We start from the raw sequence: 23364 nt of genomic DNA, 5'->3' as shown, positions 1-23364 counted from the left end.
ATGGGACCCTTTAACACATGCTTCTCATACTCTCTATATGCTTTCTTTTGCTTGGATGCATATCCAATTCACGACTCATTCTCCTTAAATTTAATCACTCTTTTTTCCAACAATTTTTTATTCGCTTTAAATTTATCATGTTAACTTTTATAACGTACTACTTTTTTTTTTCTTTATCTCGCTGTTATAAATTAGTTTTAAATTATAAAAATTAATTAAGATGTTTAAAAGGATTTTCCTAATATTATGGGGGTGCATTAGTAATTGTGGGGGATGAAGGAAGCAATAGCCCAACATTGATCCATTGTCCATTGTCCTATTCTTAACCATTTATTTATTTCTTAGTTTTTAAATGGGACCCGGTCGTTGGGTCGCGCTATTTCGCAGTTCCTTACTATTCGATATCCATTTTACAGTTACAAGTTGTTGTTGCTACCATTCTATTCCTTTTCTGAACCCAATAAAGTCTGCATCCTCTTCTCCATTCGGTATTTTGAACTCTAAACGTAAGGATGAAATCGTAGGTGGAACGTTGGGGAACCCTGTCCATGGAGTGGACAACATTGCAGCATCTTGATCTGCGCCATGTTGGTCTTGGCGTGAGACCTCTGCAGCCACATGCTGCTATCTTCCATCCTTATCAGGCACTCGTCGCCGTCGCCATCGGAAACTTCATCGTCGGTGAGTACCTTCCTGTAGTCGCACTCTCTTGTGGTGTTATTAGATTCAGGACCCGAGCCTCACTCTGCTTTTAGAATTTGGAAATGCCTACTCATGCGTCTCGGATTACTACTTATAACATGTGAAAAGTAATGCAGCATGGCAAAGTACGAACCATTTCCGGAAGAATTTGTTAGCCCATTCATAACCTAAAACAATGATATCCAATTTGATGCTGCATTTAAAGTCATTGTTCACTACAAAGTAAAAAGCCCGTCTAAAATAAGAAAATCCTAACTAAATAGCTTTGTTAACCACCGTAACGTAATGCCTGGTAAATATTGCTTAACTTATGTTGAAGCTTTCATTTCTAAAGGAATGTATTGGTGAAAGCAATTCTTTTTGTTGATCTATTATATCCGAGTCACTGGTTTCACGCACCTTGCCTATTGCTCTTGCCAATTAACTCGTGTGGAGTAGGCCTGCCTTTTTTTTTTCTGCTTCATTATTTTCTTTCCGAATTATTTTTTTGCAAATGTGTCCTTAATTAGTCTGTTTCCATGTATGCAGAGTTTGATGCATTAACAGGAAGCAAGATTTCTACTCTTGAAATTGGTGCTCCAGTTGTGCGCATGTCATATAGTCCTACAAGAGCACATACTGTGATTGCAATTCTCCAGGTTGGACCTACCGGACTTACATTTTGTGCAAATATGAATTTTCTTTTGTAGTTTCTGGTAATGCCTTTAGTATTCAAAACGGAAGCATACGAGGAGATATTGATTGGAAAACTGATTGAAAACTTGATGCTAGGAAATCGGTTAAGGTGGTTTGACATTTACTAAGAAGGCTACTGGAAGTACTAGCGAGGAGTGTCAATTGCATGGATTTTAGTTTTATGAAAAGGGGGAGTGACAGATCAAATCAAGGCAATGACGGAAATTGTTCCGATGGATCTTGCGATGAATACATCTATGGGGATTTGGTATTTAGTTGAGCTCAATGACAATGTGTGGTCAAATGTAGCCAATTTTGTTTAGTGAGATAAAACTCGTTGTACGGTAACATTATTTTCTAATGCTTCAGTTCTCAAAGGAACTTGTGAAACTTATTCTCCCGTTAAAGTATGGACAGTGGAAGGGTAAAATACTACAAATATTACACGCACGGTTAATGTGTTACAGCCTATCGAATTGTTCTCCTAAAATCCATAAATTTCCAGAAACGTGTTTGTGTGTTTGTATTTTTTGGCAAGATATGTATGCAATCAGGTCCTCATTGGTATATTTAAGGTAGTAAGGACAAGATTGTAGGATGTTGCTAAACCATTCACATGGTTAAATTCAGTTCAGAAAGAAACAATTTCAGGAAAAATATTGGAAATTATATACGTGTGGAATAGTTAGCAATAAAATGTACATAAAGGATTTATGTACTTCAGATTTGGAATGCAATTTGGTTGAATTTTCTCCTTTTTCCCTTCAAAATAAGAAAAAACTTGTTAGTTAAGAAAGTCTTGCTGTAGTAAATATTTCTTCAGATTTTAGGGAAACTGAGATGGGCATGTTGTGAGGTTTCACGTGCCGGGATTGTTTGGGAAGATATTTTACTAATTCATTCTTCTATTTAATTATACCTTGATATTTGGTTAGATTGTCATTCTCCCTTTTTTTATTGAAAGATATTTCTTATGAGCTTGGTGTTATATATTTTGATTTTGATGTTAATTTTAGTTAATGAGGAGAGATTATTTATACCAACGTAACTTAATTCAACCATTACATCATCGATAGCTTTACATAAAAAGTGATTTTTGTCTTTTCAATTGTTTAATTGTAACTTTATATCATATTGTGTTTATGTCAAAGTTTTTCCATAGTGAACAACAAGTCTGTTCAATTGTTTAATTATAATTTTATGATTGTTTATGTCAAAAAATTTTCCATATTGAACAAGAAAAAGGTAATCACATAATTCATATTTTAGTATGTTTTTAAAGACCAAATAATCTTTGATCTTTTTTACTTATGTGAAAATTATCTATATGAATGAAGTATAAAATAATTTTGAACTAAAATAAGATTTTGTATGCATGATCTTCGTGAAAAGAACGTTAAATCCAAAGGTGTGTTTAAGAAAACATGATCCAATTGTAAGTTATTGAATGATACAGTAGTTGATAAAAGTTACGTCGGTGTAATTTGATTTCCATCCTTTAGCCCAAAAGTTGCACACATAGATAATCCAATGTAGTGAATTTCTGTGCCATTTGTTGGGTAAATTACATTTTTCTATACTTACTCGTTTCCTCTAACTTCGGAGAATTTTAGTCTTTTTTTTTTTTTTTTTTCTAAATGGTAATGTTCCGAAGTCCTGTTTTTATCGGTTGATGTTTTGAGTTGTGACAGCAAAGATCTTCTGTACTTATTACAGCCATTGATTTTCCATTTGCAGGATTGTACATTACGATCCTGTGATTTTGACTTAGAGCAAACATCTGTACTGCATTCACCAGAGAAGAAGAATGAGCAAATTTATTCTGATACAGAAGTTCATCTGGCATTAAGCCCAAGCCAATCTATTGTGTTTTTTGGATTTCATAGACGGATGAGTGTGACAGGTTGGATATCTGGTTTCTCACATGTGAAGTTAGATGTGTTATTGTCTCCAATTTGACTGCTAATATTAATATTTTTGGTCTATATCTGTTTTTGCATAAATGAAGTTGTTGGAACTGTTGAAGGCGGTAGAGCACCCACAAAAATTAAGACAGACCTGAAGAAGCCTATTGTGAATCTTGCTTGTCATCCTCGCCTCCCCGTTCTGGTATTTATTTTAATATATTTTTAATCACTTTTAGCATGTTCCCATGCATATTTGTGCTTCAATAAAGACTTAGTTTCCAGTCTCGCTTCTAATGATACTTCAGCTCTGTTCTTTTGACTCCGTTGCTTTTCTGTCCTAGTATGTAGCTTATGCAGAAGGTTTGATTCGAGCATATAATATTCACACTTATGCTGTTCATTACACACTTCAAAGTGAGATGACTCCTGACACATTCTATTCTTGTTAAGATGGTTTATATTTCTCTTGTGAGTCATATCCTTACTGTTATTTTCATTTTGTTTCTTATTCAGTTGACAATACTATAAAGCTTAATGGTGCCGGTGCTTTTGCATTTCACCCAACTCTAGAGTGGATATTTATTGGCGATCGACGTGGTACTCTATTGGCATGGGATGTATCAACTGAGAGACCTAGTATGATTGGATTGTGGGTAACTGTGGCTATGGCTGAGATTTTCCTTTCCTGTAACTTAGAGACCTTGTATCGTGGAAATGTTCATGTTTGTCTTGGGTTCTGATGGTTATATTATTTCATATCCAGAACACAAGTTGGATCACAACCAATAACATCAGTTGCTTGGCTAGCCACATTGCGGTTACTTGTAACCCTATCAAGGGATGGAAGTCTGCAAGTTTGGAAAACACGGGTTGTAGTTAATCCTAACACGCCTCCTATGCCGGCAAGTTTTTTTGAGCCTGCTGGTTAGCTAACTTTGACTCTTTAAGCCTCTTCTCTGAATTTCACGTTGGTTTTTGACAGCTTGTTTCTCTTGTATCAACTTTCATGCAAACTTTCAAGTGGTCCCGTCCCCCCTCTTGTAAAATGCTGTAGAATATAGAAGGATAGAGAGAAGGATCATACCAGCAGTCATCTTGCTTCACTCTCTTATTCATTTTACTAAACATGGTTGGCTAATACTTTTGACATTCGATGCAGCAATTGAAGCACTTGATATCCCTCGCATCCTTTCTCAACAGGGTGGAGAAGCTGTGTATCCCTTGCCACGAATTAAAGCTTTAGAATTTCATCCAAGATCTAATTTAGCAGCACTTGTATTTGCAGTTGCGTGAAACCTTCCATTATTTTATACCTTCGCCCATGAATATTGGATTTATGAATTTTTTGTTTATTTTAATAGAACGTAACAAGTGGAGAAACTTCGAAAAATAAGACCACACACGGTAGAGAAAGGAGAAAGAAACTTTATTCAGTTTTGCAAAGTGCACGGGGATCATCAGGTGATTGATTTTTATTTAACTAGAATCTAAAGATCCTTTAGTATTCGAGTTAACAACTGCCAATTTGTGCATCTAATTTGCCATTATAACATTGATATTTGTCTCGGATAGTGATATGTGGTGACCAACCTGAGAAAAACTACAATAGGATAGTTTAAAGTGCGATGGCCTATATTCGTAAATCTTAAGCGCTCTTAAAATAGTTTATGTTTTAGTTCCCTAGCTATTGTGATTGTCAGTTTTGGTCTCAGATTTATATCAAGTTATTTTTTTTCCTTACATTTCTATCCTTTGCAATATGGTCGCTACATCCTAATTCCATTTGATGGAGTTAGTTAGTGTGACATACTGGCATCACAAGGTAGAGTGTAAATGCAATATACAAGCTAAAACACAAAATACTTGTACTACTATAACCTAAAAAGGTACTTTGATTGTATTGACAAAATTGTCATTATCACGAGGCTTGTATGTGAATTTTTTATTTTGACACCAATGAACAAGTGAAGAAATGTCTTTTCACTTTGAACAAACTAATGGCTAAAATACTGAATGAAATCAAGATGGAAGGGAGAAAACTTGAATTGTTCAATTAGAAATTAGGAGATTAAAATCTTACAATCACGATAGTTTAGAAATTAAAACCATTTTCTATTTTCTAAGGAAAATCGTGTAAGGAGTAACGAGTTTATTGAGTATGACTCATTCTCTTACATTAAACGATGATTTCCTCGGCCATTGCATCCTCCTTGGTTTCCACGACCTCCCCTTCTATAAGTAGATACCATTGTCGAAGATTCAGAAAACTTAGGAGTGCCTCCACTATTTTTTAGAGTAGGATTGTGAAGAAGCCTTGCTGTTAAAACTTTCCATTTAAGGAATCTCTTCACTGGTAAGAATTTGGCCACGAAGGTGATCAAAATATGGATTCAAACAACAAAGAACCAGTACCGAGTAGAGTTTGTTAAGTTTCTTCACCTTTTCTAATGAGTTGCCCTCTACAATCGTTTAAGTCCTAATTTAATACAACTGATTGGGGTTGATCAATGTATATGATATCATATCATGATCGGTATGTTTAAGAGAGACCAACTTTTGTGTAGAATCATACTATCGTTGAATGTTATTAGCAAAAATACTTTGAACCTCGCTCTAAAAAGAGCTACATGTCTTGATGGTTTCGAGAGTCTCCAATATATTTGGTTCCATTGACTGCCACAACACTGCACACAATTTCATTAGGCACATTCTTCAATTAACACGGTTTAAATTCTATTTCAACATTATCACGGTATCCTTGACTAGGAACCACAACTCTATAGAGGTAGCTTGTGACAATTAGTTCTTACCGTTTAGTCCAAAAATTGAACAAACTGGGCCTGCAGAAGTCATTTGCAATTTTTGCTAAAAACATTGGACACCAAGTTTTGCAATTTTTGTCAAAAAAATTCTACTAGGATTGTAATAATACTTTTCTGTTAAGTATTTGGGGATGTAGTAGGCCTTAAGGTGCAGAGCTACACTAATTATTGTGTGTTTTTTTATTTCAATTTTATGCTCTTATTTGTGGGTGTGCATCCACTAGAAGAGATTATTTTCCTATTGTGGGACTCCCAACCATTGGTATCATCAGAGTTTTCCAAGTGATAGAGGTTCATTTTACAATCAATAAATAAGGTGTTAGAGTTAAGGTGATTAAGAAAACTCAAGCAAAATTCCCACTGGATAAGAAGATAATTCTTTAGGTTGTCTAAGTGTGAATGTGGACTTTCAAAGATTCAAGAAGGAGGAAGATGGTTCAATTAAGCAAGAAAAGATAACAAATAGGAATGAACAATAAAAGGGCGTGAAACATAAAGGAGAAACAAGAACATTTAGAACATAAAGGAGAATAAAAAAGAAGATAAAGAAGAGGAAAGGGAGAGGGATGGTGGCATGCCACTTAGGGATGGTCCAACACAAGCTGAGTAGTGGTTGCCACCATTTAAACCAAGGTTTAAGATAAGACTAAAGAGAAGAGAACACTTAAAGAATGCACTATAAACCTTACGATTGAAACATAAGTGTATAATACTCAAATTGTACAACCCTTTACAAGAAGGGAGGAGGTCCCCTTATATACGCATAGGTGAGGGACCTAGAGGTAAATACATCACATTCTAGAAGCTAGGGCTACAAGGAGAACGATTGTGCTAGCCTTGGAGGCCAAGTGTGCGCCTATCTACTTCTAGAAGTTCAAAGATTATACATAAGTTTTTGGGTTGGACTATGGTGACATATTTTCTCTAGTTGCAAAGATGGCCGCCTGTGTTTGCTTATTCATAGCCATAAGTGCTCTTCTTTATCAACTAGGTGTCAAAAATGTTTTCCTTAATAGTGATTTGTAAAAAGAAATTTATATGGAATAACCTCTATGTTTTGTTGCTCAAGAGAAGTCTTTATATGACTTCAAGCAATCTCCTCGGATTTGGTTTGGCAAATTTAGTATTTGAGTGATGGTAAAATCCTAAATGATTTGTCTCACTCCAAGTCATAAATTAGAACTTTTGGTTATTATGTCTATGTATTCTATTTAAGAGCAATTGCTCCTCCGTGAATAATATCAGAAATAGTATTTTTGACACTAATAGAAGGCATTGGTGCTGACACGTAAAGGCTCAGATCACTAATTGAGTTCAGAAAGAAAACCATTCGCCTAAGCAAAAATTCTTAACATACTCATTTTTGTGTGCATATTTTGCTACTTATTTTTTTTACTGTGTATTGTTAGTCTTTTCAGTTCATCATCTATATTAGTGTCATACTTGCCATATTTGCATAATAATTGTTGTTTTAATTATGAAGCTCTTTAATGAGATATATGCTAAAGATAGAGATGCTATGCAGCATCTTTTTTAAAAGAAAAATTATCAGCCTTGGGTTCATCTGGAGTGTTAGCAGACCATCAGCTGCAAGCTCAATTACAGGAGCATCATTTGAAAGGGTGAGTTCAAATCTACAACTGAGAAGAGGAAAATATAACTAGTATTTTATGGAAAACCTGGTGGTTAGAAACCACTGTATATTATGCAGTTCTGACAAGATCCCATTTTTTGTGGTTTTACTTTTTAGTCTTGAAACTTAACTGGGTACTACTATATTATATTTTGAATTATGAAAATAAGAGAGGAAGAATCTTAGTATTTCCAAAAATTAATTAACTGATTACAACAGGTAAGAGATCAAGTATATGTAGATGTACAAAACCTGACAAATAACTATGAGATAACTGTAGTTACAGAGTACATTTATTACGAATGTGACAAACCCTGACAAATAACTATGAGATAACAGTAGTTATACAAAAATCTGTTTACAGAGTAAACTTTGCTCTAATAGTAATACCGCCCAAGCTCGTGAATGGAACAAGCTGGAGTCAACCACTCCAATGTTGGTCTTAAGAGCTACAAACCGAGTTGGAGTTAGATCCTTGATCAAAATATCGGCACATTAATAAGAATGAAGGATATGCACAACTTGCAGTTGTTTGTTAATTACTCTTTTTGCGAACAAAAACGAGATCCAATTGCATGTGGTTGGTGTGAACATGAAGAATTAGATTATGAGCAAGAAAGCCACTTGCTCATTGTGTCATAGGCTCACTGAACTTTTTGTGATCAATGATTACCCTCATAAGACACATTTGTATGACTTGGGTGCCAATTTGTCAAGGCCTAAGGTAAGGTTATGAAGAAAGTAGGCTGTACTAAAGACACAAGGAGGAAGCATATAAAGATGTGAATGGGGGGAGAGGACAAAATATTCTAGAGGCAGTCTAGAGAGCCAAAGTCATGAAAAAGGTATTTTGATTCTCCAATTCCTTCTTGGTCTCGGTCAGGATAGAAGTAGATGGTGGCAGGAGATCATTGAATTCATAGAGTGTTGCATGGTGGGGCTATAAGAGTCATTAGGTTCTTATATATGCACATAGTTGTGCTGCACTCCAAAGCAATTCACAAATTTCATGTGGAAGAAAAACAGGCTCTTATACCAAGTTACATGAGATAAAATAGAGGTTTATTGAGCATAATACTGTATTAGAATACCTGTATTAGAATACACCACAGAATCATGATTATATAGGCTTAATTCATTCATTAAACATGATTAGAGGATATTTTATTTCCCTTGAATGAGATATTCATACCAAAATATTCTAATTTGATTCTCAACTGTCATCTTTAACCTGAAACACTTACAGTGAATGATAGAACGATTTGAGGGTAAGGGAACAAAAGACCTAGTACTGTTACTAAGGACAGCATATGTTAAGCTTTAGCAGCTTTCAGCCAAGTGGGATGCATGACCTGTTTGGTAGGTTTAGGTTCCATGAGTGAGTAATAAAGAGAAATGGAGACAGGGTTTTAACACACCTTGTTTACATCAAATTTTTCATAATGGACACTTATAGGGAGGGAGACAAATGTGACAAGGAGGTTGAGGATGAAGGGATCTAAAGGACGAAGTGTTGAAATAACGATATGTATAGAAAGAGAGTAAATCGAGGAGAGGAGGGAGATTGGTTGGGAAAGAGATTTGAATAGCAAAATCAAAGCTTTTTTATAATTGTCTTAGATTGCATGATAATTCACTGTGTTTAAACTTATTTTGAGTAAACATTTTCTGAGATTAGTCTTAAATAGTTTATAATTGTTCAAATTGCTTTACTACTTATTACTTTTGACTCTTTTATCCTATAGTTCGTTATCCAGTACGTGTAATTATTTACACTTTATAATTATCTTATGCCCTTGTTGATTGTCTGCTCTCTTCCTTGCAGCCACAATCATCTTACAATATTAGACATTGCAAGGAAGGCTTTTCTTTACAGTGTATATTTCTTTCTTGTATTTTCTTTTACTTAAATGGATGAATGATGCAATGACATACATCTGACTCTAATGTTTGACCACCAATTTGGATGGATCAAATTTCCTTACAGCCCCGTGTTTAATTTCCTTAGAATAGTTTATATAATCTTCTCGCTCCTGACCCATATCTTTTACTTGTACATTTTTTCTTATAGCATTTTATGGAAGGCAATACAAAAATTGCTCCAATATCTCGCTTGCCTCTCATCACTGTTCTAAATACCAAACATCATTTGAAGGACATTCCAGTTGTACAGGCAAGATTCCTTTAACATTTGACTTTGAGATTGATTTGTTTTTCTAGTACATTGTTATTCAATCATCTTATACCATTTATGCATTCCCAGCCATTTCATTTGGAGCTAAATTTCTTCAATAAAGAGAATCCAGTTCTTCACTATCCTGTCAGGGCTTTTTATGTGGATGGACCTAATCTTATGGCATATAATATATTATCTGGATCTGACAGTATCTACAAGAAGCTTTACAATTCGGTAATGTAGAGACTAGAAAGAGTAGTAAGTTAAACAAATATCATATTGTCTTTCTTTCTATAGAATTTATCGTTTGCACCATATTGACGAAATTATATTTCTTATTATTGATTGACCAGAATTACATTAGAGAGTTATATTGGCCGAGTCTAGGGAAGATCCTAATCAAATTGAGTACAAAATAAATATAAGGATAAGATAAAGAGTAAAATAAGGGATCATTAAAGGTTATGTTTGAACAATTTCATCTTCAAATTAACTACCTAAGTCTTTTATATCCTTGTATGATATTTCAAATAAAAGCACATAAGTGAATACTCCCTTAAGTTGGTGCATAGATGTCGAACATGACCAACTTGCTTATAAAGATTTCAAATCAAGGTCCAAGCAGTCCTTTTGTTAGAATGTTTGCCGCTTACTGTGAAGTAGAAAGAAATGGCTGGCAAATTTGGTTGGGAAACCATTTTTCCTCTAGAAGATCGTTTTATGCTGTATGATCACTTTCACATTGAACATACATTAGCTTATTAACAAATTAGGCAAACCTCATATACCAAGCCTTAGATAATTGTTTCATTTTGTTTAGATTTCTAAAGACGAGTTTTTGGAACACACTCTTTAAAACACACTGTTATCGGTTAAAATTTTACTGAAAGTTTCAACATCATGGGAGATGTTCATTAAAGAATCTGTAAGTGTGAGACGTACACAATTTTGTGATTTCCAATAAATTTCAATCAAGAGTGTGTTAGAGAGTGTTTTTAACATTTTCTTTGATTAAAATGTGATTCAACACTTGGAGATGCATTCATGTAGACTTTTCCCTTCAAATCCCCATTTAGAAAGGCGGTATTCTCATCTAGTTGTCGTAATAATGATCAATCTATATTGGTAGCATGACAAAAGAACTCTAACGATAAGTCAAATTTTCTATGCTCTCTCCCCTATGGCTATCATCTTCTGAAAGACAGCTTCCTTCCATTCAAGATCTCTTAGAGAAACTTCTATACCTTTAGGAATTTATGTTTTTTGTCAATTTTTTATATAAAAGCCTTAAAGGAAGGGTACAAGCTTTCAAGTTACTAAATTTGAAATAGTATGTTCTGTTCATGATCTTTTACCCTTCTATTGGCAATATATTAGGGACCCCATATTAACTAATGATAAGCCCGAAGTAGTGTATATAATGGGAGGAATCCTCATTTTACTAGCAGGTTTTGTAGTATCGGTTAGGCTTAAACCAAATTATAAAATGGTATAGGGTCGATTGTTGTTGGGCCAATTGGGTCATTTGCAATTTAGTCACTATGGGATCATCCTAAGAGGGTGAGTTAGAAGGTCCATATCAATTAGTTATATGATCAAAGTACTATAAGTAAAATACAATCCCATTATGACTTGCACAGGGACAATGTGTGGAGAATAGATAAGAACAATATGTCATGCAGCCAGTAACTCCAACATCTATGACCCACGGGTTTTAGAATTGTATGTTGTACTAAGAAAACCAGTAAAATTTTGTGGCACTAAGAGACATTTTAGTTGAGAAGAACTTGTACAGTGTTTTAATTGTTCCTTAGTGAAAGGAAGGGACTTTCCCTTCTACTCCATGTTTTCTCTATTTGAGGCTTAAAATGACCCTTCTCCATTCAGCAGTTGGATTATAATCTGGGAATTACAACTGAAGAAAAGAGCATTGACCACTAATGATGATGCAACTTTGTCGCCTACAGAATTCATGGAAGACATGGTGGGAAAACATAGGAACAGAACGGAAGCTTTGATACCATGCAATTTTAGAAGAAAATGACATTTGTAGTATTGATTGATCAGAATTACATTAGTTATGGAGGAAACTGGCTTGGAGAGATCTTGACCACTCTCATTAGAAAATAAATATAAGGATTAGATTAGGGGGAAAATTAGGAAGAATAAGAAGAGATAGGATTTGAGTAATCAAATCTTGATTGTAACTACCTAAATCTTCTAAAATTCTTATTCGAAATTTTAAAATAAAAGCACATGCAGCTGTTTGACGATTAGTTTATAACTATTTATATTTTACGAGTGAAAACAATATTCAACCTTCTAACGTTCAACAACTTTGTATAGATTCCTCGGGGTGTGGAGTATCAAGCAAAATACTTGATTTACAGTAAAAAACAACACCTGTTTCTTGCGGTTTATGAGTTTACTGGTACTACAAATGAAGTTGTACTTTACCGGGAAAACACTGATGCAATGACATCAAACAGTAAAAGCAGCACAGTTAAAGGTATTATTTATATGCATAGAATACGTTTTATTTTCTCTTCCCGAGTTTGGCCATGCATTGTTGCTACAAGTAATTCTAGTAATTGTCTACAGGTTGTGATGCGGCATTTATTGGTCAGAATGAAAATCAGTTTGCTATTCTCGATGATGACAAGACAGGGCTGTCAGTATATACACTACCAGGAGGAGCCTCACAAGAAACAAAGGAAAATGATAAACTTTTTGAAGAAAATCAACCTACAGAAACTAACGATGGTTCAATTCGAGGCCCAACGCCATTTATGTTTGAAACTGAAGTTGATCGTATCTATTCAACTCCTTTAGGTGCTTGAATACATACATATTTACTTCGTCACTTTTTGTTTTTGCGTACATTTGGAGTGATGGGGTCCATTGATACTGCAGTAAATCAAATTAATCTTAAAATAAATTACTTCCTATGGGGTGTAATTCTCACAAAACCCCTTTTTGTATTAAAATTTGTATATGCATCATGCACATAAAATTTCACATTGAAGAACTTTCGCACTCCATGAGGAATTCTTGAATATATTTGTAAACCCTACTTTTCAAATAAATGGAAACATCTACCATTTCCCAGTAACTTTTTTCTAATTTAACTTCTCTAATATTTACCTTCCAAGTTTTAGATAATATTTACTCATATTCAATGGTTGGATTGGTCAATATAGTTTTGTAGAAAAAATCATCAAGTTTAAATAATATCAAGTCCTAATTAAACTGGCGACGTTTGATCTTTTCCCTTACAACCCAACACATCCTTTTCACCATTGCCATTATTTTACTAGCAGTATAAAGTACTGATTTCTTGTTACTGGTCCCAGATTCAACTTTGATGTTTGCTTCTCATGGGAGCCAAATTGGACTAGTAAAGCTCATACAAGGGTACCGCCTTTCCACTTCATCTTCCAAAGGGCATTATATATCAACAACGGGCGAGGGCAAAAAGTCTCTCAAGTTGAAAAGAAATGAGATTGTACTTCAGGTATCATTCAAAAGCGTGCTTATTTAATTATGACTAGAAGTAGTGGTCGTGCACACCTTGTCTGTGCAGTTAAGTGAAAAAACCCAGGGATGAGTGAATTAAAAAAAAAAGGAGACTCATGGAATTGTGGTTATTTAAATTCCTTCTTTTTTTCGAAAAACAAAATGAACCATAAATTTTAAAGAGTCAATAAGTTGTGTATTGATAATGAGAAGAGTAATAGAAAGTGATGACATTCAAGCCTTTATATAGGCTTGTAAACTAGTGATAAGACCCCTGAACTCAAGTTATGCATTAGGAGACAGAAGAGAGGTATCATATCACAGTAAGGAGGGAGAATTGGAGCCTAACTAACTGCTGACTTGGCAGTAGTGGCGTAGGGTGTTCACAAGTTGTTAGAGAGGGAGAAAGTACAAAAAGGAGGTTGTAGTGAGAGAGAAGGGGACAGGAAACTGCCTCTGGGATTAGGAGCAAATTGGGCACTCTCGAATTTGTCCTGTTATCATTTCTTTTCTCATGCTATTTCTAATTTCTAATTGTATTCTCTATTACCAGTTCTGAATCTCATTGATTCTGGCGGGAACATCTATTATTAATACAATATCATATTTCCTTGAATTACATTTCTAATAGTCTCCAGCAAGTTGGAAAAGTGTTTAAAACACTTGCAGCTCTGGATGGACTGTACGAGTGTATACAAATTCAAAGCAAATACTAGGAAAAGTGCCGAACTTACTTCTACTAATACTTTTATAGTAAGTAACACAAAATATTTAAAGGATGTTGTATTTTAAATCTCACTCAAGACATGATTTATAGTCATTTTTATATTATAATTTAGTTATATATTTAGTAAAAGTGAAAATTCTAATATATTTCCTTATGTTGAGAACTGAATATCTCAAACGTAAGATTATATATTTTTGAGTGATTTTATAATAGTTTCATAGTGAGTAATATAATAAATTCAATAAATTTTATTAAAATAATATACTTTGGTCATATTTCTTATCAATGTAAAATCTCCACCAAATTGTTTGCAATTGTGTTCTTCACACACGTTTGTCATATGGGAATAATCGAAGGCGTTTTCTTAGCATTCAGAAAGAAAAATAAGGCTCTATACAGCCAAGCCTCCCCTTTGGTAAAAGTCATTATTACTCATTAGTTTAGGGTTCCTTGTTTGCAGAAATATTTGTTGAAATAAAAGAGAAAGAGAAACCTGGGCTGAATCTCTAATGTTAAGAGCGCAAGATAATTTTTGTCTAATACTTCCGTTAATACCCAACATGTTATAAATATAATTAATTTTAGATCTTGTTCACTTAAATGAATTTGAAGGAGAGTAATTAAGATGATTTGAGAGAATTTGATAATAATTTTTTTTTATTTAAATAAAATATATTTGGAAGTAACTGAAAGTGAATGTAGAAGTAAAATTTTTTTAATTTATCACATAATTAAAATTCTACATTGATTCTTACAAATTTTACTTCTAAATTTACTTTCATTTATCTCCAAATCTATTCAAATAAACAAAAAAAATTACCTTCAAATTCTCTCAATTTTATCTACCATAATGATTTATTAAATCATTGAAGTGATGAGGAGCATAAAATTTATCCAAATATTCAGCCATTATATCATTAGGACTCCTAGGAGCGAAAATATTTAAGATATGTTGACATTGAGTATCATTGGTCTACAACAATTTGGCTTGTTCCCAATGTCTCATAAGCATGAAATATTTGTTTCACTGATGAATGAGTAATAGACTTAAAGTACAATGCATCATTGAACATCAATTTTCAACCAAGTAGAAGGCTAACTTTTAGCAATAGATGAAGATGATCAACATAAAGTCAAAGTCTAATGTCCGATGTTGAAATTTCGATCTAATTTGTCAATAAATAGATGTACATGTACATAGTATAGATAGACGGATCATAAGAGCAACGTAAGAGGCTACATATAATTGTAGAGAGAGAAACTTATCACTGGGAGAAACAACCTTAAAAAAGTGAAAAAATTCCAATGAACTCCAATCATGATGAAAGTCATAGATAGAGGAAGGAGAGACGAGTCCAATGATGGTGATCACCGCCGGAGAAGATGTCGGAAGCATCGCCACGTGCAGCGGGACACGGAGGCACCGGCGAGCGCTAGGGCAGCGCGTGCAAGGGCATTGGAGCTCCGATCACTGCGATTTTTGCGGCGTAGTGGTGGCCTAGCCAGGGCGAGCATAACCGTGGTGTCGCCGGCGGGAGCACAACAGGGAGACCAGACTGGGTAGTGATGGCATAGTGGAGGCAAAGAAACAGACTAGAAAAAAAAAATATTTTCCGGGAAGGCAAGGGGTAAAAGTGATTCCAGATACCATGTTAAAATAAAATAAAGTGATAAGCTGAATCTCTCATCTGGCTAAGCATGTCTGATTATGCATTTATAAATAAGAAAGTACAAAGAGACTTCATTGAATAATTTTTTTATATTTCTTCTTGGTAATAAATACATGTTTTTTTTTTTTTTCAAAATGGGCAGGTATACTGGCAAGAGACTCTCAGGGGACAAGTTGCAGGAATTTTAACAACACATAGAGTACTTATTGTTTCGACAGCACTTGACATACTTGCAGGAACTTCGAGAAATTTTGACAAAGGGCTTCCTTCAATATCCTTTGATTATTTTTTTTTCTATTAATCTCAAGGAACCATTTATTCTAATTAATCATACACTTGATTGATCAGCAAATACGTGAGATGAGGCGGTGAACATAAATTGTATTGTCACATTTACTTGTAGCCATTACTTCGGTTGAAAACCATTCTCACTCTATTCTCTATAACCACCTTCCCACTTTCCACACCTCCTCAACCAAGATGGCCATAAACTTCATATATTAGTTGGATATTTTTTTTATATTAAAGCCTTAACTGATGCGTACTTTAGATCAATCTTATGGATAGGGCCTGCCTTTCTTTTTTCTACTGCCACCGCAATTAGTATACTCGGCTGGGATGGAAAAGTGAGGACTATCTTGTCAACTAGTATGCCTTGTGCAGGTATTATCTGACTGCATGCTTGCATATCACAATATCTTACCCATCTACTTTGTGTGTTCTATTTTGGAAACTAATTTTTTACTTGAGATATGAGGAAAAGATTAATATTTTTCCCTAACAATTGTGTACAGGCTGGATACAGATATATACCAAGTGACTAATTAATTTTAACCTAGTATTTACATGAATGGAGGAATCTTGATATCATAGTTTCAGGAAATGAAATGGAAACTAATTACAAAGAAACAGATTTGTACAAACAAAAACAGAAACAGGGAAAGTTAAGGATTAAATAATACATACTTTAACACTCCTCCTTGTGTTGGTGAGTGGACATACTCCTCCTCTAATTGGTGATTGGAAATGGACATCTATCATTCATATCTCGTAAGTGCACTCAGCCAAGTTCCTTAGTGCATTCTGTCAAATGATACCCAGATGGACATATAATGTTGTTATAAGCCCAATGTCCAGTTTCTCCGTATTGAATTGTCAATCCATCTCTATACGTTTTGTTCTACCATGCGGAACTAGATTACACTATGTGAAATGCTATTCAAGTTTTTTTACACTATTTATTTAGTTTACTTCTTGTACAACGACAGTATTGTAGCTCTTTACTTTTTACAGCTGCGGACTCGAACAAAACTGTTGGTTATTTGAAGTGCAGTATATAAACACCTCTTGTATAATTTTTTCAGTTGGGTTGAATGTATTTTCGGAGTAGAAATTTTCTCTCAACTATTCTATAAAACCTAACAAATGCTAATGGAATATTTATTCACACAGATAAGTACCACAGGGACTTCATACTTTAAGATCAAAAATTATTTTCATCCACAAAAACTCATAAGCTCCTTGGGATATGACCCAAAATTCTTCCTTGACACTTGATCTTATTACTACATTTTACTTCTAGCACTTCCAAGAACATATATATTCTGAAGTGAGTCTTTTTTATCTGGAGTCAGCCTGCATCTCACAACAAATATATATTGACTAATTAATTCTGACCTTACATTTACATAAGAGATGTCTATCATAATTAAAGGAAACTAAATGGAAACTAACTACAGGGAAACAGATCTGTACAACTAACAACAGAAACAGGGAAATTAAAAGACTAATTAACTTGTGCTCTTAGATTTCTTTTCTGTGTATTGTCCTACTGATCTATTTTTATAAATTCCTTATACAGTCTTGGTAGGTGCTTTGAATGATCGATTGTTGCTTGCTAGCCCTACAGAAATAAATCCCAAACAGAAGAGGGGATTTGAGGTCAAAAGCTGTCTTGTTGGTCTTCTTGAGCCTCTTCTCATTGGATTTGCCACAATGCAACAAAGTTTTGAGCAGAAGCTTGACCTATCAGAAATACTGTACCAAATAACATCAAGGTGTCTTTTTCTACCTATTGCTATCAGGAAATTCTGTCTTCTTTCTATATAGGATAGAATGTTTTAGACTTTTAACATTTCTTTATTTATGTTAAAGCTTTGTAACAACTGACACGGTGTCTTTGTAAATTCTTATTTCAATGAAGGTTTGACAGCTTGCGCATAACACCTAGGTCTCTGGACATCCTTGCTAGAGGTTCTCCAGTTTGTGGAGACTTAGCTGTGTCATTATCTCAATCAGGTCCACAGTTCACCCAAGTAAGTGCTAAAATTCAGTCTTGGCTTTTAGTCTTGATCTATTTGATCTTCTAAGGATGTTTATTTTTAACATCAGGTGATGCGGGGTGTCTATGCTGTGAAAGCTCTTCGTTTTTCCACTGCTTTGTCTGTTCTAAAAGACGAATTCCTGCGTTCAAGAGATTACCCACAATGTCCTCCTACATCTCATTTATTTCACAGGTTCAGACAGTTGGGTTATTCCTGTATCAGGTTGGTAACGTTACTATAAAACTTCAATGAACCTATGATGCTGCCATTGCACTAATGGAACTGCTGAATAATGATGATTGTATGTTTCGTCATTATTGATTTTCTTTAATTGTATCTTGTTATGTTGGTAAGCTTTTGTTCTCTTATCCCAGCCAATAGTTAAGCTATTATGTACCTAACATTCTATATTATATGTGAAAACTGTAGATTTTTTTATTAACTTTTTTAGTGGATGCTTTAATTGCTTGACTATACTGTATAGATATGATTTGCAATAGAACCAGGGGGTATTTGGGCTTCGATTTGGCACCAAACTAATGCTCCTCCCACCCGATTGATTCATTTTAGGGTAAAGTAGTACCTATAAATAACAACTCAATGTCCGAGCTGGGGATCAATCGCAATCCTTGGTTAAGGAACCCAATTGCAAAACCACTTGTCCCAACAACTTTTGGTCATTGTGATGTCTTTTGATTCGTGTAGTTTACCAACCTAGAGATAAAAGGCTTGGTTATTGAAGTTTTTTGTGGTTGTTGTATATCATTAATAACATACCCTTGGCATTCTTCAGATAAACTTCTTCACAAACACTTATAAAAGGATAAAATGAAATAAGTTTCTCCAATAAGCCAAAACCAACTTATGCAAATTTATTCTCTATAGAATTTCACTTATTAACTTCTCCGTAAAATATGGTGCATAAATTGATTTTAGTGTATGGGTGTGAAACTCCATTCATGCTGTCCTTTTCTTTTAAGTACCTGTAGATAAGTTTATGTAACAAGGTCTTATTCTTGTGTTGTTTAATTACTTGTTGTATCCCTATACACTAAACAATGTTTTTGTTTTAGTTCCTTCCTACTGCTAAACTCAGTAGCTTCTAGGTGTACAAGTAACAATCTGTATCAACTTATAATTCCATCAACCTTCTCTTGTATAAATCTGAAATCAGGGATTTTGATATGCAAATCTCGTCTAGGGAAATAAAAAAAGACAATTAACTGTTTCTAAATTTAAAAATGAGATATGGTAATCCTAATTAGTGGTCCACATTACTATTCTACTTATCTGATGCTATTGATGAGCTGGTGTATGGATGATTATAATTAAGTTTTTCGAATATTGTGATTTAAATGTATGTTCACTTCTGTAATTTAAGATCACTTGCAGATTCGGTCAGTTTGATAGTGCAAAAGAAACCTTTGAAGTTACATCAGATTACGAAAGCATGCTTGATCTATTTATATGCCACCTAAATCCTAGTGCAATGAGGCGTCTTGCTCAAAAGTTGGAAGAAGAAGCTCTTGACTCAGAATTGAGGCGATATACTGAAAGGATTTTACGGATTCGATCTAGTGGATGGACTCGGGGCATATTTGCCAACTTTGCGGCAGAAAGTATGGTTCCTAAAGGACCTGAATGGGGTGGTGGCAACTGGGAAATCAAAACCCCTACTAATGCAAAGGATATACCTCAGTGGGAGCTTGCTGCAGAGGTGACGCCATATATGAAGAACGATGATGGTGCTATTCCATCCATTATTGTAGATCATATAGGTGTGTATTTAGGCTCAATTAGAGGAAGAGGCAATGTCGTTGAGGTAAGGGAAGATAGCTTGGTCAAAGACTTAATCCCTGCATGTAACGATTTTAAAGCAAATGGTCGTGAAGTATCTTCACTTAAATCCATATCTAATCAAGGGGTTGGTAATGCAAAAGGTGTTCCATTAATGGGTCTGGAAAGGTTTAGTAAACAGGGTGCCAGTTCCTCAACTGATGAACAGACTAAAGCAGAAGAAGAATTTAAGAAATCCATGTATGGAGCTGCTGCTTCTGACAGCAGCAGTGATGAGGAAGGAGTATCAAAAACCAAAAAGCTACGTGTTAGAATACGAGACAAGCCAGTTACCTCTTCTGTAGATGTGGATAAAATTAAAGAAGCCACTAGTAAATTTAAACTAAGTGAAGCGTTAACTCCAACGAGGAGTAGGTCCTTTACTAGTGGATCCCAAGATCATGGCCTATCTCAGCCACCTTCAGCTACTGGAGTGGCTGCTCATACTGTTTCAACTCCAGGTGACCTGTTTAGTACAATTGCCTTGACTCAACCAGAATCAATTTCACAGCCAACTCCTGGGGTTGCAAGTGGGGGAACTAAAGTAGGACCTATTCCAGAAGACTTCTTTGAGAATACAATTCCATCTCTTCAGGTTGCTGCTTCACTGGCTCCTGCCGGCAGATATCTCTCTAAATTTACTGCAGGAGCTCAAAGCGGCGAGGCAACTCAAAACCAGGCTAGTGCTTACGAATCTGATGTTAGTCATGAAGGTCATGTTTCTCCTCAAGCTGTTCAACTACCTGTGTCTCCTATCGAGACTGTAGGACTTCCCGATGGTGGTATACCACAATCCCCAAATCAGGCTGCAGTCATTCCCCAATCACAGTTTCCGGCACCAATTTCTAGCCAACCTCTTGATCTTAGTATATTTGGAGTACCAAATACTTCTAATTCTGAAAAGCCTCCACAAACTGGTTCTCCACCATCCTCTGTAAGACCAGGACAGGTATAAATACGTATGTGCATGCATATTCATTTACACATAGGATGAGTAATGCTTTCTAAACATAGTACTAAAGATAAGGGAATACATAAAAAGAAATGCTCATTTTATGGTGTTTGCTTTAATCATTTTGTTGATATTATAAATAGAGAAGAAATTAAATAGACTTGTCAGGAAAAAATTCTGATTGAACTGGTGTGCTTATAAACAGTGATTACTTCTAATAATGCTGCAACCAAGCAGTCAACTTTACTGGACCTAGTGAATCACATATAACTAAGGTGTATTTTAGCTAGAAAGGCAAGGACAGCAGGGAATTAGAAGGATGTGGGGATAATGAAATGATGACATAAGAGGGAACTAGTTTGGGAGAGTGTATTGAACAACTGCACAGATTGCAGGTGAAGTGACCTCATTCTGTTGGTGAATTGGAATGAAAAAGGAGATGAATGAGGATTGGGAAGGGCGGAAGCTGAGCCCTTAAAGAGTCTAAGTTCCTCTGTCACTTTCCTTGTGTTTGAGTCTTTATCTTTGATATTTAATTTTATACAAGTCCTTATATGACACTGTTACCAACAGCTGAATGAACTTATGTTGGTATATAAAAACTGTGTTCTAGTTTCTATTTCCTACTTTGTAGTGTGTATTATTTTTCAGTTCCCAGTCTTATGTCTCCTATGACAGGTTCCCCGAGAAGCTGCTGCTTCTGTGTGTTTCAAGACTGGACTTGCTCACCTTGAGCTAAATCATCTTTCAGATGCTTTGTCTTGCTTTGATGAAGCTTTTCTTGCATTAGCAAAAGAACAATCTCGTGGAAGTGATATAAAAGCTCAAGCAACAATATGTGCTCAATACAAGATAACAGTCACTCTTCTTCGGGTACTACTAATATGCTTCAATTGCTAATAGAAGGGATAGAATGGACTCTGACCAATAAGTAAATTAGGTTGTTGAACTTCTATTTCACTTGGTCATAATGTGGTCTTGTCGTAAAACTGTAGTTACAGATTTTCCATACTCTGAATATTTGTTGTGTAGCTAAGTAATCAGTGACAATTCTATTGAAACTGTATTTATTGTTGCATTGAAAGTCTTTAATTATTTATAACCTTAAACCTGTCTTCATTATTGCAGGAAATTGTTCGTTTGCAAAAAGTTCATGGTCCAAGTGCTATTAGCGCAAAAGATGAGATGGCTAGACTTTCACGCCATCTAGGCTCATTGCCTTTGCTCGCAAAGCACAGAATAAATTGCATTCGAACTGCCATAAAACGAAATATAGAGGTGCAAAATTATGCATATTCCAAGAAAATGTTAGAACTACTATTATCTAAAGCACCTCCAAGTAAGCAGGAGGAATTTAGGAGCCTCATTGACTTGTGTGTTCAGAGGGGTTTGGCTAACAAGTCCATTGATCCATTGGAAGATCCATCACAATTCTGTGCTGCCACATTGAGCAGGCTGTCAACCATTGGATATGATGTCTGTGATCTCTGTGGATCTAAATTTTCAGCTGTGACTGCACCAGGATGCATCATATGTGGAATGGGCAGCATCAAGAGGTCAGATGCAGTGGCAGGACCAGTTCCTTCTCCTTTTGGTTGAGTCACTAAAATTTATTTGCTTGTACTGTTTTTCCTTGCCATGCTGTTGTATAGAGAGAAGCAGCTCCATTCTAGGAAGGGATTCGTATAACTGAGAAAATTTCTGGCTATGGATCTAGGAAAATTTTGGCATACAGCTTTTCAGTTTTCTATTTGTTTTTTCAATCTCAATCAAGGGGACAGTTTCTATGTAATTACATGTTGTTTTGCAATAATTTTGATAAATATATATTGTCCATTTATGAAGATAGGAACACAATTGTTCATTCAGAGAATAAACAACTTTGCTTTATAAGAAATTCGTCAGATGCTTATTTCCTATAACAGCATTTCTTGGCGCCTATTAAAAAAACACATTGGTTCCATCAGTTCGGCAAAACCAGGAAAATACATAAAAAATATTTTAACCACATCAAGAAAGAAATTTACTATGTAATGTTTAATAATTCTATTGTTTTTATTGACCCTAACAACGAAAAATGGAGAACTACCAAGCTTTTTAATTTTGTATTATAATGATCTTGTTAATCTCCTAGCTTGTCATTGCATGTTTGTTCAGTTCATATCCCAGAAATGTGAGATTTTTTTCTGAAAAAAAAATCCAATTTTGATTCAGCCAAAATTGTTTTCACATCACATGACAGATTTGGTTTGGTCATACATTGTGAGACAAATAATTGATCACAAGCCAACTTAAAGTTAACTGTAGTAAATGTATATGGCTTATTTAATGGGCTGAGAATCAGTTTGATAGATTGTAATTATTTATATATATATATATGAAAGTTCTCTAGTAAGAGGGGACACGGTTTTCTGGCTCAATCTT

The 23364-nt window shown here is 34.9% G+C and overlaps 1 protein-coding gene across 1 annotated transcript; it reads left to right on the top strand.

Annotated features, from left to right (window-relative positions):
* Positions 1-50: 50 nt before the first annotated feature.
* LOC106777019 lies at positions 51-23137 on the top strand. Its single transcript, XM_022776036.1, has 24 exons — positions 51-681; positions 1231-1340; positions 3115-3280; positions 3386-3486; positions 3626-3698; positions 3798-3933; positions 4048-4208; positions 4444-4568; positions 4646-4745; positions 7632-7728; positions 9565-9616; positions 9811-9912; positions 10003-10149; positions 12262-12424; positions 12517-12747; positions 13269-13429; positions 15971-16099; positions 16374-16491; positions 17690-17885; positions 18032-18143; positions 18220-18374; positions 19545-20937; positions 21619-21813; positions 22069-23137. The coding sequence occupies exons 1-24, from the start codon at positions 549-551 to the stop codon at positions 22537-22539; spliced, it is 4827 nt and encodes a 1608-aa protein (XP_022631757.1). The 5' UTR covers positions 51-548; the 3' UTR covers positions 22540-23137.
* Positions 23138-23364: the final 227 nt, after the last annotated feature.

The sequence above is a fragment of the Vigna radiata genome, chromosome 11 (assembly GCF_000741045.1).
Source record: "Vigna radiata var. radiata cultivar VC1973A chromosome 11, Vradiata_ver6, whole genome shotgun sequence".
NCBI classification, from domain to species: Eukaryota; Viridiplantae; Streptophyta; class Magnoliopsida; order Fabales; family Fabaceae; genus Vigna; species Vigna radiata.
Note: the sequence above shows the minus strand (reverse complement) of the source record. Positions and strands in the feature narration are given on the sequence as shown.